Source organism: Mesoplodon mirus (genome assembly GCF_964341445.2).
Source record: "Mesoplodon mirus genome assembly, chromosome: 10".
Taxonomy (NCBI): domain Eukaryota; kingdom Metazoa; phylum Chordata; class Mammalia; order Artiodactyla; family Ziphiidae; genus Mesoplodon; species Mesoplodon mirus.
The window spans coordinates 26,980,691-26,998,978 of record NC_138986.1 but is presented as its reverse complement, the minus strand read 5'-3'; the positions used below and the strand labels follow the sequence as shown (position 1 = coordinate 26,998,978).

General features: G+C 38.0%; 1 protein-coding gene across 3 annotated transcripts in view; it reads right to left on the bottom strand.

The window, feature by feature from the left end:
- MAP3K5 (mitogen-activated protein kinase kinase kinase 5) overlaps positions 1–18,288 on the bottom strand; it is a 220,647-nt gene that overhangs the window by 111,121 nt on the left and 91,238 nt on the right. For all 3 annotated transcript variants that reach the window (XM_082634390.1, XM_082634391.1, XM_082634392.1), the window contains exon 7: positions 16,403–16,573. In XM_082634390.1, the coding sequence (XP_082490516.1) occupies positions 16,403–16,573 (171 nt within the window). The remainder of the gene's footprint in view (positions 1–16,402; positions 16,574–18,288) is intronic.

The following is an 18,288-nucleotide window of genomic DNA, read 5'->3' as shown; positions in this document are numbered from 1 at the left end:
TCGAAAAAATGGAGGGAATGGAGGATTAATGGAACAAAGAAGATATGAAATAAATAGAAAATAAATAGCAGGATGGTAAGACATAAGCACAACTACCAGTTACCACATTAAATGTAAATGACCTAAACACTCCAAATAAAAAAGACTTCTCAAATTTGATTTAAGAACAACAGCGAAAAAAAAAAAAAAAAAAGAAAAAAGAAAGAAACAACTATAATGCATTTAAAAGAGACACACTTTAAATATAAGGATACAGTTAGGTTGAAAGTAAAATGATGCATAAAGATGTATCTCTCAACTACTAACCAAAAGAAATCTGTTGTGATTAGATATTAGTATCAGACGAAACTAACTTTAAGGCAAAAATTATTGCAAGATATAAGGAGGAACATTTCATAATGATTAAAGGGTAAGTTCAACAGGAAGATTTATAATCCTAAACACACTTGTTAACATGGCTTCAAAATACATAAAGCAAAAACTGACAAAACTAAAAAATAGACAAATCTACATTCATAGTGGGAGATCTCAAAACACCTCTCTCAGTGATGCTCAAACAGGCAGACAAAAAATATCAGTGAAGATACGGAAGATTTGAATAACATGATTAATCAAGTTAACCTACCTGACTTATGTGGAACACTACACCCAACAACAGTGGACTATATCCTGGGCTGTAAAGGCACCTCTCATAGAAATAGAATTAAACTAGAGAACAAGAAAGAAAGATATGTTTGTAAATTGGGCACCTACTTCTGAAGAACCCAGGGGTCTAAAAAGTCACACTGAAAGTTAAAAGGTATTTGAGCTGAACAATATTGAAAGTTCAATACATGAAAACTTCTGGGATGCAGAACAATTTTTATCTTTAAATGCATATGCTGGGAAGGGAGCAAGGTTGAAAAATCAATGCTCTAAGCTTCCATCTAGAAATATAACAGCATATATTCCGACACAAAGTGGAAGGAGGGTATAATAAAGGAAAGAACAGAAATCAATGAAGTAGAAAATAGATGTGCAATAAAGAAAATCAACAGTGCCAAAAGTTGGTTCTAGGAGAAGATAAATAAAATTGATAAACTCCTAGGTAGACTGCTCATAAGAGAGAGAAAGAGAATACAAATTACTGTTATTCAAAAGTATCAGAAATGAAAAGGGGGACATTAGTATAGGTCCTACTAGCATTAAAAAGAAACTAAAAGTATATTTGGAATAACCTTATCCCAATAAATACAACAACTTAGGTGAACTGGAAAATTTTCTTGAAAATCACAGATTAGCATGACACAAGAAAAAGAAAGGAAACTGAATAGTTCTATATCTATTACAGAATTTATAGCAATCTGAAATTATTCTTTTTATCATCTGTCTCCCACTATAGAATGTATATTCTCTGAGAGCAGGGACCTTGTCAGTCTTGTTGAGTACTAAATCTCCAGTGCCTGACCCATCAGCATGCCTGACTCATTGCAGGTGGTAACAAAATACTTGCTGAATGAAGAAAAACTGCATCCACTTCTTACCAAGAGCCAGGCTGAGACAAGTGATAAATACAGCAGGTCATATAAAATTCAAATAATCGGGCTTCCCTGGTGGCGCAGAGGTTGAGAGTCCGCCTGCCGATGCTGGGGACACGGGTTCGTGCCCTGGTCCGGGAAGATCCCACATGCCACGGAGCAGCTGGGCCCGTGAGCCATGGCCACTGAGCCTGCGCGCCTGGAGCCTGTGCTCCGCAACGGGAAAGGCCACAACAGTGAGAGGCCCGTGTACCGCAAAAAAAAAAAAAAAAAAAAAAAAAAAAAAAAAATTCAAATAATCTATTCACTTCCCTAGTAATCTAAATCCTGACCTTGATAAGACCATAAGACCAGAAAGCTACATCCTTGGACCACATTACTAAATTGCGTACCATCTTCACCACATTACGTTTTAATATTATTGGAATTCACTATTTAATAAAAATATTGAAGACATTGTTTATATAGTTTTCATTGCTGCCTACTTAGAGTCTTACATGAGAAACTCCTTTAATTTATTGCTAGGGAGAGTAGTCTCCTCTGAAGAAGTGGCATATGATTCACTTTTCATGCTGTTACTTAAAAGCTTATTTTAAAGAGCATGTTGATCCTTATCACTGGAGTATCTGTGTTCCCCGGTGCTAACTTTCCATATATATTTTATCATTTCACTGTTTTTTTTTGTTGTTTTGTTTTGTTTATTTGGTGTACGCGGGCCTCTCACTGTTGTGGCCTCTCCCGTTGCGGAGCACAGGCTCCGGACGCACAGGCTCAGCGGCCATGGCTCACGGGCCCAGCTGCTCCGCAGCGTGTGGGATCCTCCCGGACCGGGGCACGAACTCGTGTCCCCTGCATCGGCAGGCAGACTCTCAACCACGGCGCCACCAGGAAAGTCCTCACTGTTTTTTTTAAAATTCAAACTTGATAAAAATAAATATAGATGCTAAAATAATGAAACCATCCATTTCGACTGAAGATGATAAATTAGTCATTTTAGGGTAAATGTGCCGAGTATCAACAGCAAATCCCAGTGGCTTGCAAGTTTCTGTATCAGCTGGCTCAGCTCTGCCTGACATTGTTCTCCCTCTGGGACCCAGCCTAAAGGAGGGGCTTTCCCCAGAAAATGGCTAAGGAAAAGTATACCTGACATAGCCGCGACATAGCTTTTAAAGCTTCTGCTGATAAAGAGTATCAACCAACACACATACCCGAACCTCGTGTCATGGGGTGGGAATATATCATCTTCCTATGAACAGGGACAGTGTATTTCTAACAATAATACAATATAGCCCTGATGATATTCTCTACCACAGGAAGCTGTGGGTACCACCAGATAGTAAAAGAAACAATAACAATAGCTACCTATCATGACTGGGCACCTACTGGGTACAGGCATTGTACTTGACACTTCGAGCATAATATTTCTAATTCTGACAACTCTTTAAGGTAGGAAGGATTCTCTCAAGTTTACTAATCAGAACATTGAAGCATGGAAATAGTCAGTCACGCAATTTAAAAGTGGTTGAGCAGGAACTTTACCCAGTTCTGCTGGATTCCAAACCTGAGCCCTCTTCTCTGTATGACTCTGCTTATCCTTTGGTGTGTGTTTTAAAAAAATTTTTTTTAGTCCTTTTTCATTACCTCTGCTTTTGTTTTTGCTTTTTAGTAAAAGGGAGTTGGGTGAAATAGGAAGAATAATAATGAGAAATAAAAATAGAACTGCTTTTATATGAAGGATGAAGCTTGGATTCTATATACTACAGAAACAGGTATTGATATATTCTTGGAAAGAATGGTGTTTGTCATAAAATATATTTGATCAATCTTATTAGACTATAGACTAATATTTTTAAAAGACTGATATGGCAATACTGCTGGATGTGCCCATAAAAATGCACCAAAGACATTTCATGTCATTGAAAATTTTACAGTTTAACTAGCAAGAGGATAAATGAACATGAACAATATGTTAGTTCTTACATAAAGAAATCTATGAACAGTGATTACTAGTAGAAAACTATCTATAAAAATAGAGAAGTAAAATGATTAGAGGTAAGTGAAGCTAAATTAAGACTTCATGAAGGAAACAAATCTTAAGGATGGAACCAGGCATCTTAAGAAAATTCTAGTGAGTATATTTGAGTAACTGTATGAAGTTATTTCCACTATTGTTGATTTTTTTCTATTTTAGTACTAAATATTTGTTGAAAGAGGATAAATAATTTGTATTCTTCAACTCATTATTACATTGAAGAGTTGCAAAGTTTTTGTTCAAGTTTTCAAAGCAACAGGTTTTTGTTCAAGGGCTGCCTTATATCAGCACTGTATTTGTCACCTGATTGTAAGCTAGCTCTAAAAGAGCTAAGTACTTGATAATGGAGTGATGAGCTCTTTATAATAAAGACATAGCTCACTTTTTGCCTCTGTACTGAGGTGTTCAACAAAGTCAAGAATAAAGAAAATATTCTTGAATCAATTGTTTCGAGCTAAAGAGCATCTACTTTCCATCAAAGAAGAAACTGAGCTCAACTCAAGCTCCTTCTATTTAGCTGTCATTTTCCTTCTTTGTGATACAACAGCTGTGATTCTTTCTGTGAGACATACAAGTAATTAAATTAGAATTTCACAGTGCCTTACATCTCCAGGGATATTTCTGAACTTATCACTCATAAAATAACTTAGAGGTAAAGCAAGACAGCATGGGATGAAAACTAGTGCCAAATCACTCTGTTGATCTGATCTGGAGATGGGGGAGAAACCCTCTCCAATTCAAACTACTTATTTGTATATGATCTTTATTATTAAAGAAAAGTCAGGATGAAAGATCTAAAAACTCAAAATTCTAACTACCTTCTTTCAGTCCTTTTACTATTTGCATATTTTTTCCAAAAAAAGAGAATCATGCTATTTTAATAATCTGTTTTTAATTTTCACATGATATCATGAAGCATGTTACTATTAAATATTTGTTTAAAACCACAATTTTCTGGACTTCCCTGGTGGGCCAGTGGTAAAGAATCCACCTTCCAATGAGGCGACACAGGTTCGATCCCTTGTTGGGGAACTAAGATCCCTCATGCCGTGGGACAACTAAGCCTGAGTGCCACAACTACTGAGCTCGCGTGCCTCAACTAGAGCCCGTGTGCCACAAACTACAAAGCCCACGTGCCCTGGAGCCCGGAGGCCACAACTAGAGAGAGGGCCTGAGTGCCACAACAAAGAGCCCACGTGCCGCAATTAAGACCCGACACAGCCAAAAAAAATTTTTAAAAAAAGAAGAAAGAAATTCACAAAACCCGAATTTTCTTCTGGGCATATACTCAAAAGAATTGAACGCAGAGGACTCAAACAGATATTCGTACACCCATGTTCATAGCAGCATTTATTCACAAAAGCCAAAAGGTGGAAACAAACCCAAGTGTCCACTGACAGGTGACTGGATAAACACCATGTGGTATATACATTAAATGGAATATTATTCAGCCTTTAAAAAGGAAATTCAGACACATGTTACAACATGGTGAACCTTGAGAACATCATGCTAAGTGAAATAAGCCATTCACAAAAAAGACAAACACTGTATGATTCCACTTATATGAGATACCTAGAGTAGTCAAACTCAGAGAGACAGAAAGAAGAATGGTGTTTGCCAGGAGCTGGGGGGAGGGGAGAATCGAAAGCTGTTTAATGGGTACAGACTTCAAGTTTTGCAAGTTGAGAAGGCTGTGGGTGAGCAGTGGTGATGAGAGCACAGCAGTGTGAATGTACTTAATGCCACTGAATCATATGCTTAAAATGGTCAAAATGGTAAGTTTTATTTATGTATATTTTTACCACCAACACACACAACTTTGAACGAATGATATTCCATCACTCGGGGATGTTATCCTTCCATTTAACATTTTCCCTACTGTTGGACATTTAGGTTTCTTCCAATTTTTCGTTACCATACAATTCAGTGTAGGAACATTGTAAACACATCTTTGCTCCCGTATCTGCTATTTTTTTAGGATAGTTTACGAAGTACATAACTGGATTAAAGAACATGAATTATTTCAAGGCTCTTGATACATAATGCCAAACTGCGTTCCAGAAAGTTCTTACCAATTCACATTCCCAAGAGCAGTATAGGAGAGAGACTTCTATATCGCACCCATGCCAAATTAAAGTATTTTCGTCTCTTTTCATTCTTGCTAATTGATAACAAGAAAGCATAGCTCGGGATTTTAATGGGCACTTACTTGATTGCTCCTGAGAGAGAAGAGTTCTCATACGTTTATGACCAATCTAAACTCATCTTTCCAATAACTGCCAATTCCCTCAAATTAAAATGCAAAACTCATATTCTAAGAAGGCTGGGAAGATGGGAGGAGACAGATTCGGGAAAGCTCTGAAGGGGAGGTAGGGCCAGGAGTTTAAACTTATTCTTTAAAGATATGAAGAGCAGTAAAGGTTTAGGAAGAAGGGACTGACAGCAAAATACAGGGAAAGTCTAAACATTTAATAAAAAAGGAACAGTCATATTATCAATTATGGTTAATCTATTCAATAAAATGGATCCACTAAGCAAAATTTCCAGGGACAAAGAACTCTGTATAGTTGAAAAACTCCCCAAGCAATTCTGATATCCAGCCAGGCCTGGAAACAATTGCTTTGGTTCACTAAGTGAAATCACCCCTATTCTTCCAAATGCTCCTTCCTTTTCATCCTAATGCCTGGCAAACATCTAGTTCTCTCACTCATCCCTCTGACGACTGGGTTACAGAAAGCAAGCCTTAGTTTCTCTCCTTAGGTGCATAATGCTCATTAGCCACAATTAGAAAACCTCCACAGTGACTTATTAAATATGACCATTCTTGGACTTCGACTTGGTCATGCCACAACAGAGCTTCACGCAATCTGTCATCTGTTGAATCCCATATTAAATCAAGGTCAAGGCATGAGAGCAATGCACCAGGGCACTTGTTTACAGAGCAATCATGGACACACTCTATGTTTTACCCAAGTCTCCAGGTCATCCTGGAATTGCTGGTCCCTTAAGAGCCATCTACATCTGGACACCAATGAGCTGGGTGTCACGCTGAGTTACGAAGAACTCTTCAGGTTTTGTGCTCTAAGGATAAAAATCATCCAAAATTTGGAAACTCACTTATAGAGACAACCAAGGACTAAACAAAAATGTCAGTGAAATAATGGTGAGATAAAACTCTGGGAGGGGGGAAGAGGGTGGTAGAAATAGAGATAACACAGAGAAAGATATCTCAAAGCCAAGAAAAAAAAAGGGGGGGGCTAATCTGGCAAATGGAAAATAGACATTTGTCTTTATTTGTATGTCAATTGGTTTGTTACATAACTCTTCCAAAGTAAAGCCAACCCCATTAATCATGTAAAAACTAAACAGTTACTAGGCACGCAATACTGTTTGAATAGCACTGTCACTGACGTAAAAGAAAATTAGTTGATAAGGCAAAGCTGTCTGTTCTTTCCCAAGTTACTATGGAAAAATGAACGTGTTAATGCTAAAAACAGACTTAATGCTTTTAATTTCCTGGCTATGGATCTTTTTTGGCATTACAACAGGGAGACATGATTATGCTAATACAGTATAGGCACCTAATTCCCTTTCAAAATTCTGAAAATGACTTCCTATCTCCTCTCAAGAATACCATGATCTCTAAAACCAAATATGATTTCAAGCAATCAGTGCCTATCCCAGTGACCCCATGACAGCTGTGGTATTGATATATGAAATTCTAGCAAGTCCTATGTACAAAGTATACAGACTCTCTTTTCCCTCATTAGCTAAAATGTTCAACTAGATCCAGAAATAAGAGAAAGGAAACTCAGGCATATTTTGGGAAAAAGGAATCTAATCAATATCCATTAATCTAGTCAATGTCCAGTTTGAACATGGATAAATATAACATTATATAAAGAAATACAAAATATTTTCTCATATTATATACTAAGGATATAACTCTAAGGGCCTACTAAATTCCAGGACTTGAACATATGTTGCTTCATTTAATCGCTCAAACAGAGCATCTATTCCTCCTAAAGTGATGAGTTTAAACCATTTGTAATAATGCCATCTTCCTTGCTAGTGACTTGTGTAGTGCTGCGGTGATGATGAAATACTAGAAGCATAAAGAAATGTAAGGAAAGTGTGGGGTAGATTTTTATGAGTGTTTTCTTAGTCCTAAGAAAAAGATACAAAAAGTGATGGCCTCCTTTTCTCCCGTCTCAGACCTGGCATAGCTAAGTTAGATTGATACCGGAAATGGCCACAGCCCCTTGCAACTCTAAGAAGGCCAGACTGAGGGCAGAGCCACCCATAGCAATAACAAGGAAACAGACTTAGCTGACATTTTTAAGCTGCCGACTCAACTTAACCAGACCCAGCCCTATTTCTGGACTTCATGTTTTAGAAGTTACATTTTCTTACTGCTTAAGCCCATTGGAGTAAGGTATTCGGCTACTTTTAGGATGCTAAGAACATTTCTAATTCATCTAGGTAGGTATTATTCTTATTTTTCAAATAAGAAAACTGAATTTCCTAAAGGTTAAGTAATTTGCCTAAGATCACACTGTTTCCAAGTACTGAGTCAAGATTTATTTCATGCCCGTCTCCCAAAAGTCCAGGCCTCCTCAACAAAACAGTACAGATATTCCTAGGAATGTTTGTTCCTAGAAATTCCAGGAAAATGAGCCTAGGATGTAGTAAAAACAACACTGGATCTGAAAAAATTGTACTTGAAATTTTATTAATCACAAAACATCAAGAAATTCACTTAAGTTCTTTGAGTTTCACTTGCCTTAGCTGTAAAATGGAAAGAAAAATGTCAGCCTTGCCTACTTTACAAGGTGTGTTAAGCCTCCAAGTGGTTAATAACATATACAAAAACCTTATGTGAACTCTAATGTTTAAGGGATTGATTATTATTTCTACGTATTGAACAAATACTGCATATATCAAAATGTTCTCAGTAAGTCATTCTACATATGAATTCATCATAACTACTTTGTGGTTATTTCTTTTTCAGATTAGGTTAAAAAAGAAGTTGTAGAGATAATCTTGGCAATGAACCTTCCATGACCTCCAAGTCATGGTCCATAATATTGCCTTGGGTCATTCCATTTCAGTCTGTCACTTCAGAAACTCTGTGGGTTTTGTTTCTTGCGTTTTTTTAGGATGTAAATCTAGGCTCTTGGGTCACAATATTTCCTTTGAAAGCTGGCTATCCTCCCAGCTTCACTCTCTTGCCTTGCTCTTTTTTTTTTGGCTGCAACTTGCAGCATGTGGGATCTTAGTTCCCCTACAGGGGATCGAACACACGCCCCCTGCAGTGGAAGCTGAGTCCTAACCACCGGACCACCAGGAAAGTCCCGACCTTGCTCTTGATTCTATAGTAGCCTCAAACATCCTCAAACCAGCACTTGTGACGGGTACCATTGCTGCTTTCTTTAACTTATATTTAACTTTATATTGACAAGCCATGATAAAAAACTACAACCGTTTAATAACTAAAAGTCAAACTCAGTTTAGTTACCTAAAGATCAAAAAGGTATTTTTCATACCTTAACCTGGATTATAAAAACTTACATACAGGGCTTCCCTGGTGGCGCAGTGGTTGAGAGTCCGCCTGCCGATGCAGGGGACGCGGGTTCGTGCCCAGGTCCAGGAAGATCCCACATGCCGCGGAGCGGCTGGGCCCGTGAGCCATGGCCGCTGAGCCTGCGCGTCCGGAGCCTGTGCTCCGCAACGGGATAGGCCACAGTGGTGAAAGGCCCGCATACCACAAACACACACACACACACACACACACACAAACCCCCAAAACTTACATACAGAAAAAAATTAGCATTATTTTAGCCATCCGCAAGAGCTTCAGTGACCAAAAATAACTAAGGAAGTGACAATGAAAAACATCAAATGTTAGAAAACTACTCTTTTTTTATACTTAAATCAGCAGGATGTGTTCCTTTAAACCACTCACCCTCTGTCCCAGATAAGCTTCAACAAGTAAAGTTTGTTCTACAACATATTACTATTCTCCAAACTTAAAAAAAATCTAAGCCATAAACTTTTTTCGTATTTTTGCATTCTGAATCCCAAGTAAACCTCTCAGAAAATAGACCTGCATTAGAAGACCTCCCTAGAAGTAAAAAAGTGCCCTGATAATAGTACTCATACCAAACACAATGAATGCTCAGAGGAGTGTCAAGCTTTCTCCCTGTGGTGTAAGTCAGGAACAGTAAACTCATTAAAGATGTTAAAAAGGGAAATTTCAGGACTTTCTTTGTGGTGCAGTGGTTGGGGGTCTGCCTGCCAATGCAGGGGACACGGGTTCCAGCCCTGGTCTGGGAAGATCCCATGTGCCGTGGAGAAACTAAGCCCATGCACCACAACTGCCGAGCCTGCACTCTAGAGCCCACGAGCCACAACTACTGAGCCCACGCACCACATCTGCTGAGGCCTGTGCGCTCTAGAGCCCGTGCTCCACGACAAGAGAAGCCACCGCAGTGGGAAGCCCGCGCACCACAATGAAGAGTAGCCCCCGCTTGCCGCAACTAGAGAAAGCCCGCACTCAACAACGAAGACCCAACACTGCCAAAAATAATAAATAAATTAAAATAAAATAAATTAAAAAACAAAAGAAGGGAAATTTCAAGGAAGAGTTCTATGTGCCATTGTAATCCCAACTGCTTGGGGCTCTTTTTCTATTGAGTTGAAGCTCTTATCCTAAACTTCCCATGCTCAGTAGATGACTGTCCATTCAAGCCAACAGAAAATGATTCAGGCTATGGAAACTGTCCATGGAAAGAAGCTTTAGGGACTGACTGCCTGCCACTCACTCCTTATCCCATCGTGGCACTTGATGAGTGAAAGCTCAGAGGATTATGGGTTAAAAAAGGTCAGTTGCGACAACTCTCTGGGACTCAGGAAATGCATAATCCTGGGTAAGTCTGGCCAGATGCCTAATATCCTTGGTAATGCCCTCTCAGGTCAGCACCTTGACAACGTGCTTTTACTTCTCAGTTCTAACAGAAAGGGAGGTTACAGATGATGCCAACACACCAACAAGAATGAGTGTGTTTGCAGGACTGTGGGAGTTGGACTGAAACACTAAGAAATACTGAAGTGGCTTTACAAGTGTGAGGGCATGAAAAAACACCCATTTTAAAATAGGGGGGAATTGTTCTTAACGACCTGTAGGACAAATGGATATAATGATAATAATGGCAGGTTATAGACAGATAATCTACAGTAGAAGTGACATTCTTATATTACTCGATAAATCAGTGAGTGACACACCCAGGTCAACTCCTAAGGCTCTTCCCATGAAAAGGCTTTGATTTCTAACTGCTTTCCCTGTTCTTACTGGAAAATTAATGAGGGCTTCCCTGGTGGCGCAGTGGTTGAGAGTCTGCCTGCCAATGCAGGGGACACAGGTTTGAGCCCTGGTCCAGGAGGATCCCGCGTGCTGCGGAGTAGCTGAGCCCGTGCGCCACAACTACTGAGCCTGTGCTCTAGAACCCGTGCGCCACAACTACTGAGCCTGTGCTCTAGAACCCGTGCGCCACAACTACTGAGCCTGTGCTCTAGAACCCGTGCGCCACAACTACTGAGCCTGTGCTCTAGAACCCGTGCGCCACAACTACTGAGCCTGTGCTCTAGAACCCGTGCGCCACAACTACTGAGCCTGTGCTCTAGAACCCGTGTGCCACAACTACTGAGCCCACGTGCCTAGAGCCCGGCTCTGTGGCAAGAGAGGCCACCACAATGAGACGCCCGCACACCGCAGTGGGGGGTGGCCCCCCGCTCACCGGAACTAGATAAAGCCCGCGCAACAACGAAGACCCAACACAGCCAAAAATAAATAAATAAAATAAAATTTTTTTAAAGAAAATTAATGAATAGCTTAAAATGAAATCATAAAAAACTGACATCTTCAATTTGACCTGAAAACTTTGAACACAAAGATCTTTTTTTTTTTTTTTTTTTGCGGTTCGCGGACCTCTCACTGCTGCGGCCTCTCCCGTTGCGGAGCACAGGCTCCAGACGCGCAGGCCCAGCGGCCACGGCCCAGCGGCCACGGCCCATGGGATCCTCCCGGACCGGGGCACGAACCCGTGTCCCCTGCATCGGCAGGCGGACTCTCAACCACTGTGCCACCAGGGAAGCCCCACCAGGGAAGCCCCACCAGGGAAGCCCCACAAAGATCTTTTGAGAGACAGTTAATGTAGTTAATGTTCCTCAGCTAAATGGGAACCATTGAAAAGGAGCCAGAATTGGGAAGTCTAGAAAGTTAAAACAAAAACACAACCAAAAAAAAAAAACTTGTGCTCCTTTATTGAACTTTATGTGACCCTGAAAGCTCTCAGTAGTCTAAATTGTTTGGTTTTTCAAATGCGGAAACACTTCTATTTTATTCCTGTGCACGATGCACATTAACTTCATAAGATGTTTTCCATTTGAATCTGCTGACCATGAGAATCAGGCTTTTAAAGATTACCTATGCATTTCATTATCACTGCCAAATCAAAGCATTTATACCACCACAGTGCTTCCAAATACCAGATTCTAATTCTCCTACAATTCAGAATCTTCTAAAAGTGGAAATCTTCTGGTAATAGAAAGGTTGCATAGTTACATTTCTCTTTTATAACATCAGGGAAAAAATCGGTTAAGAGAAACGGTAAAACTCTCTGAATTGCAGTAACAATTTATAATACAAACTTAAAAGTCCAAACCAAAGCCGTCAATGAAAATCTAGGAAGTTTTCCTCCCTTATTATAACTTATTATCCCAATTTCAGGCCACCATTAAACTGCTAAGGTGATACAAGATTTTGAAACGTTAAGATTTCTGTTTCACAATTTTAAAAAAGTTATGCTATCATTGAGGAACACCTGAACTAAGTCAACCTCCTTTTTTTTTTAAATTGAAGTATAGTTGATTTACAATGTTGTGTTAATTTCTGCTGTACAGAAAAGTGATTGTTATACATGTATATATATATATGTTCTTTTTTATATTCTTTTCCATTATGATTTATCATACGATATTGAATATAGTTCCCTGTGCTACACAGTAGGACCTTGTTGTTTATCCATTCCATATATAATTACATCTGCTAACCCCAAACTCCAAATCCATCCCTACCCCAACCCCCTCTCCCTTGGCAACCACAAGTCAGTTCTCTACATCTGTGAGTCTGTTTCTGTTTTGTAGATGGGTTCCTGTGTGTCATGCTTTACATTCCACATATAAATGATATCATATGGTGTTTGTCTCTTTCTGTAAGTCAACCTCTAATATTTTTTTTAAATCAGGCACTCTTTGGGGAACATTTTAGAAATACTAAAAAGTACAGAAGGATAATATAAGCAACACTTCCCACTGACATACCCACCACTCGACTTAAGAAATAAAATGTTTTAAATATTCTTGCAGCTGCGTGTGAAGCATTTCATGATACCTTTTTACTCCTTCCCCACTGGTAACTATTCTACTGAATTGGGAATTTATGATGTACATTCATGCGTCTCTACTTTTACTAGATGTGTATGACTGTTTTTAAAGTTTCTATAGACGAAATCATACTCTATGTATCCTGCCATTTGGTTATTTTGCTCAACTCTTTTAAGATTTTTTTTATGTTTTAACTTTTATGTAGAGAAACTTCAAGAATCTCTCTAGGGTATAAACTAGGAGTAGATCTGCTGGACCTAGGGAAGGCTAACTGTCAACTTTCCTTGATAATACCAAAATCTTTAAGTAGTCGTAAGATTTTCTGCCACAACCAGCAGTGGACTAGGACTCCCATTTCTCAAACATCTTTGCCAACAACTGACAATGTCAAATTCATAAATTTTTGTTAATCTTCATAGTGTAAAATGGTATGTCTGTTTTAGCTTGTAGGTACAGCATTTTTCGTATTTTTTTAAAAATATGTTTGTTGGCCATTTGTGATTCCTCTTTTGTGAGTGATCTGTTCTTCTCCTATGCCCATTTTTAATCTTTTTTCTTTCTTTCTTAAGTATTTTTAGAAGTTATTTATATATATTGAATATAAATCCCATATTGGTTACATGCATTGCTCTCTGCCTGTGGTTTATTTTTTTACTTTGTTGATGGTATCTTCTCTATGTATTCATAAATATTTTTACCATTTCCAGCGCTCTACATGCCTTCTAACAGATCCATGTTTCCATCTGGTATCACTTCCCTTCAACCTAAAGATTTTCCTTTAACATTTTTTGTAGTAAAGGTCTGCTGGCAACAAATTATCTCAGTTTTTATTTATCAAGAAATATCCTTATTTCACTTTTGAAAGACATTATCACTGGGTAGAGAATTCTTGGTTGACTGTTTTCTGCTTTAAGTACTTTAAAGATGTTATTCCATTGTCTTTGGCTTCCTTCTGATTAAAAGTCAGAACTCACTCTTTCCCTTGAATATAATGTATCTTTTTTCCTGGCTGCATTTATGATATGTTCTTTAGTTTTGTTTTACAGGAATTTGACTATGAGGTGCTGAGGAATAGTCTTCTTTGTATTTACCCTGCTTGGGTTTTTGCTGAGCCTCCTAGATCTGTGGGCTGTTTTTGTTTGTTTGTTTGTTTGCTTGATCAGATTTGGTTAATATTTAGTCACTAATTATTCAAATATTTTTCCTGATATATCACCTCTCTTCTCTACTTCTCAGACTCCAATAATGTATGTTAGAATGCTCAATGCTATTCCACAGGTCACTGAGACCATTAATTTATTTCTCAATCTTTTTCTTTTCTCCGTTTCAGTTTGAATGATTTCTAATCACCTGTTTTCAAGTTTATTGATCCTTTCTTGTATTGTGTCCTATTTATTAATCCCATTGGATGGAATTTTGACTTTGAATACTATATTTTCAGTTCTAGAATTTCCATTTGGTTCTTCTCCAGTTTACATTTATCTCCTATAATTCTTCATATTTTCACCCATAATATCCATCTTTTTCAGTAGTCTCTTCAACATATTTATCATTGTTATTTTAATATCCGTCTCTGCTAATTCCAAAATCTTTGTTATCTGTGGGTCTACTTCTATTGACCGATTTTTTTTTTTTACTATGGATCATACTTTCCTATCTCTTCACAAATCTAGTAGCTTCTGATGGTGTAGTAGACACTTTGGATGATATGTTGTAGAGAGTTTGGATTCTGTTATCTTCCTCTTAAGAGTGTTGAATTTTGTTCCAACACACAAATAAATCACTGGCAGTTCACCTTGTTCATGTGGAGTCTTGGTTTTACGTTTTATTAGGGTGGCTCTGTTTTGGTTTTCCTCTTAATTTTCCTTAGTCCTGGGATGTAGTTTTTTTATTCTGAAGCCTTGGACCTTCTGGAGTTTCAGTGGAAAGCTCAAACTATTTACCCAAGCCCCTCTGACTTGGTGAGGTTCAAACTCCAAACTCTGTCTCTTCTGCATTACACAACTGCTGAAATCTCTGTTCAGCTCCAGCCTTCTGGCTGCTATTTTCTGCTGGACTCCTTTGAATTTTACCCCACATGTGCACATGTCAGGGGTCAGCCAAGAATGGAAGGGCAGTTTATACTTATATTTTGGGCTCTCTCTGTGGCTCCTTCATTTAGGGGGTCTATCACTCAATTTCCAGGCACTCTGGCAGCCTCAGACTAACTCCTCCAACCAGTGAAACTATGATTTTCATCTTAAGTTCTAACCGCCCTGTGCCTGCAGATCAGAGAGCTCCCCCAAAGGAAAAAGCATTTAAAAATGGATCTTATCTAATGTGGTACCCTTCATCTAAAGATCTAAAACTCTTCAGTTTCTTACTATCTTTAGTCACTCTTCGGTGCTCTCAAACTTTTTTTTTAAGTGTTTTTCCAATGTTTATAATTGTTATTGGCAGGACGATCAGTGCGATAGAACCTACTCTTTCCAAAAGACAGAACCTTGATGAGCAGATGCAAATTTTAGTGGACTCTAGTTTTCCCAATCTTTTATGGTTTATGGTATTAAAAATACCTTGTTTAAGAAATTCTTTCTTACCCCAAAGTCATAAATTCAGTTTGTATACTTTATTCTAAAAATATTTTTTCTAAAGGTTTTTTTTTTTTTTTTAATTTTGATCTTTAATTCACTTGGATTTTATTTTCTGTGCATGGGTTAGACTAGGGATTCATTTTTATTTTACAAGCAGATAAACAAATTTTCCCAGTACCATTCCTGAAGAGTGTATTCTTTCCACTCTGGCTCATGAAGCATACCATGTCATAAATCTAGTCTCAAATCTATATATCTCAGTCTGTTCCAGCCTCTCTCTTCGGTTCCAGTGTTTTATTTGTCTATGCTTGCACTCATACTGCAACATCTTAATTATTACATTGTTATAGTATGTCTTGTTATCTGGAAGAGCAAGTCCCTCCACCTTGTTCTCCAAAATTGCTTTGCTCATTCTTGGCCCTTTAGTTTTTCAAATAAATTTTAGAATCAATTTGTTGAATTACATGAAAAGCCCTGCTGTGGAGAATTAACATCTTTAAAATATCAAGTCTTCTCATCCACAAACTTGGTATATTTTTCCATTCAGGTCTTCTTTCATGTCTCCTGAATTTTCCCCCAAATTATGTTTTTATTGTATTATACTTTATAATATCTTTTAAAATTCTTTTTTCTTAAATCATTATCTTTTCAACCAATCTATCCCATTTTACTCTGCCTTATTAAATGAATTCCAACAAAATTATTTACTAAAGCTATAAATTGTGAGATTTATTTCATAATACACAATCAAAAGGATAATAACAATAATTTAACACTCATTTGCAAACAATTTTTTATGTTATGGATTTATCAAGTATCTTTTCCTGTGCACTTACCAAGAAGCTCCATGGTCTCTACTTTCAGAATCCATGAAATTAGAGTCCAAAAACATATCTTTGTAGATTCGACCAACGAGGCAATACATATCTGAGGCAACTTGCCCTTCACTTTGCACCAGGGGAATCATAATGTCAAGAGCTTTTGCTCTATCTCCAGGGAGATTTCTCCTAAGGTAGAGGAGGGAAACATCATTGTTTCAGTATAGATTACAGAAGCAGTTTAGGCCAATTATCTTTTTAAAACTCTATTTAATGTATTGATTCACATTAGTGAAGTTTGGCAAGATAAAGACAACAATTATATTTTGAGAGTCTTCTGTAAATCTTTTTATCCTATTGCATGTCTACTGCATTTAACAAGGATTTCTTTTGAGTTGCTTTTCTGCTAATGGTGATAGATTTGTGCTTATCCATCCATAGTCCTTCCAATGTCCCTGCAGTCTCTGTGCAAATTTAAGTTGATGGAGTGAGATTAGGAATGCAGTCTGTGGCCTTGAATGGGGCAGAGTCAAGGAATCCAAACAAAAACAAAACCCTGATGCTATAGGTTTCAAGGGCTTTTACTCCGAAACACTGAGCAAACGAATTCACAGACAATACCAACAATCCAACTTTAACCCAAGAGTCGCTTATTTTCTACACATGACCAATTGATTATCTAAGGAAGCTGTTTTATATAGCTCATTTTAAAATCAGTGAGTACGTATAGATTGTTCTCAAAGATTAAAATTCTCTTAAGAATTATTTCTTGAACATTGAAAGCATTGTGTTAAGTGAAGGAAGCCAGTCACAAAGACTACATGTTGTATGAGCTCATCATATGAAATGTCCAGAGTAGGCAAATCTATGGAGACAGAAAGTAGATTTGTGGTTGCCTAGGTCTGGGGGATTTGAGAGGAAATGGGAGGGTGACTGCCAATGGGGAGGGGTCTTTTTTTGGTGGTGATACAAATGTTTTAAAAGTCTTGGTGTTCATGGTCACACAACTCTGTTAATACACTAAAATCCATTGAATCATAGTACACTTTAAATAAAATTGTATGGTATATGAATTATATTTCAATAAAACTGTTATATAAAAAGAGTTATTTGTATTCTCAACTACTATTTTAAATCTTTCTGTGCGTGAAATGCCTTTTTACACTTTGTACTAAATACCTTGAGTTTAGAATAATGCTGCATAAAATACATTTATCATTTCATTCTATTCTATTTTAGGAAAGACAGAGACAAAATAAGGATAAAGGAAAATATAAGAGGCTCTATGGACTTTCATTTTTCATTTCAATATAGAATATATTTCATTCTGTCTTTCATTTCACCTCTCAAAAAGGATTTATTTGGGGCTTCCCTGGTGGCGCAGTGGTTGAGAGTCCGCCTGCCGATGCAGGGGACACAGGTTCATGCCCCAGTCCAGGAAGATCCCACATGCCACGGAGCAGCTGGGCCCGTGAGCCATGGCCGCTGAGCCTGCGCGTCCGGAGCCTGTGCTCCGCAGCAGGAGAGGCCACAACAGTGAGAGGTCCGCGTACCGCAAAAAAAAAAAAAAAAAAAAAAAAAAAAAGGATTTATTTGAAAACCAGTTGGAACAGATAATCTCTGGAGGTTTCATCTCACTCTCCCAAATCTAAAGAAAAAGATGTTTAATAAATGGGGAGATAAAATAGACTTTCATTATACATGTACTGATAAAGTTAGCAATTTCTAGAGTTTGGGTAGATAAAAAAGGAAACACACAATCTCTGGTTGAAGAGCATGCTGACTTTTCTTTGGAGACAAAGGCAGGAGAATCTAGTGATGAAGAACAGAAATACCAGCATGAGCTAGATCTGGGTTTGAGCCCCAGTTTTATGATATGCTTACTCCACCTCTTCAGTTTCTCA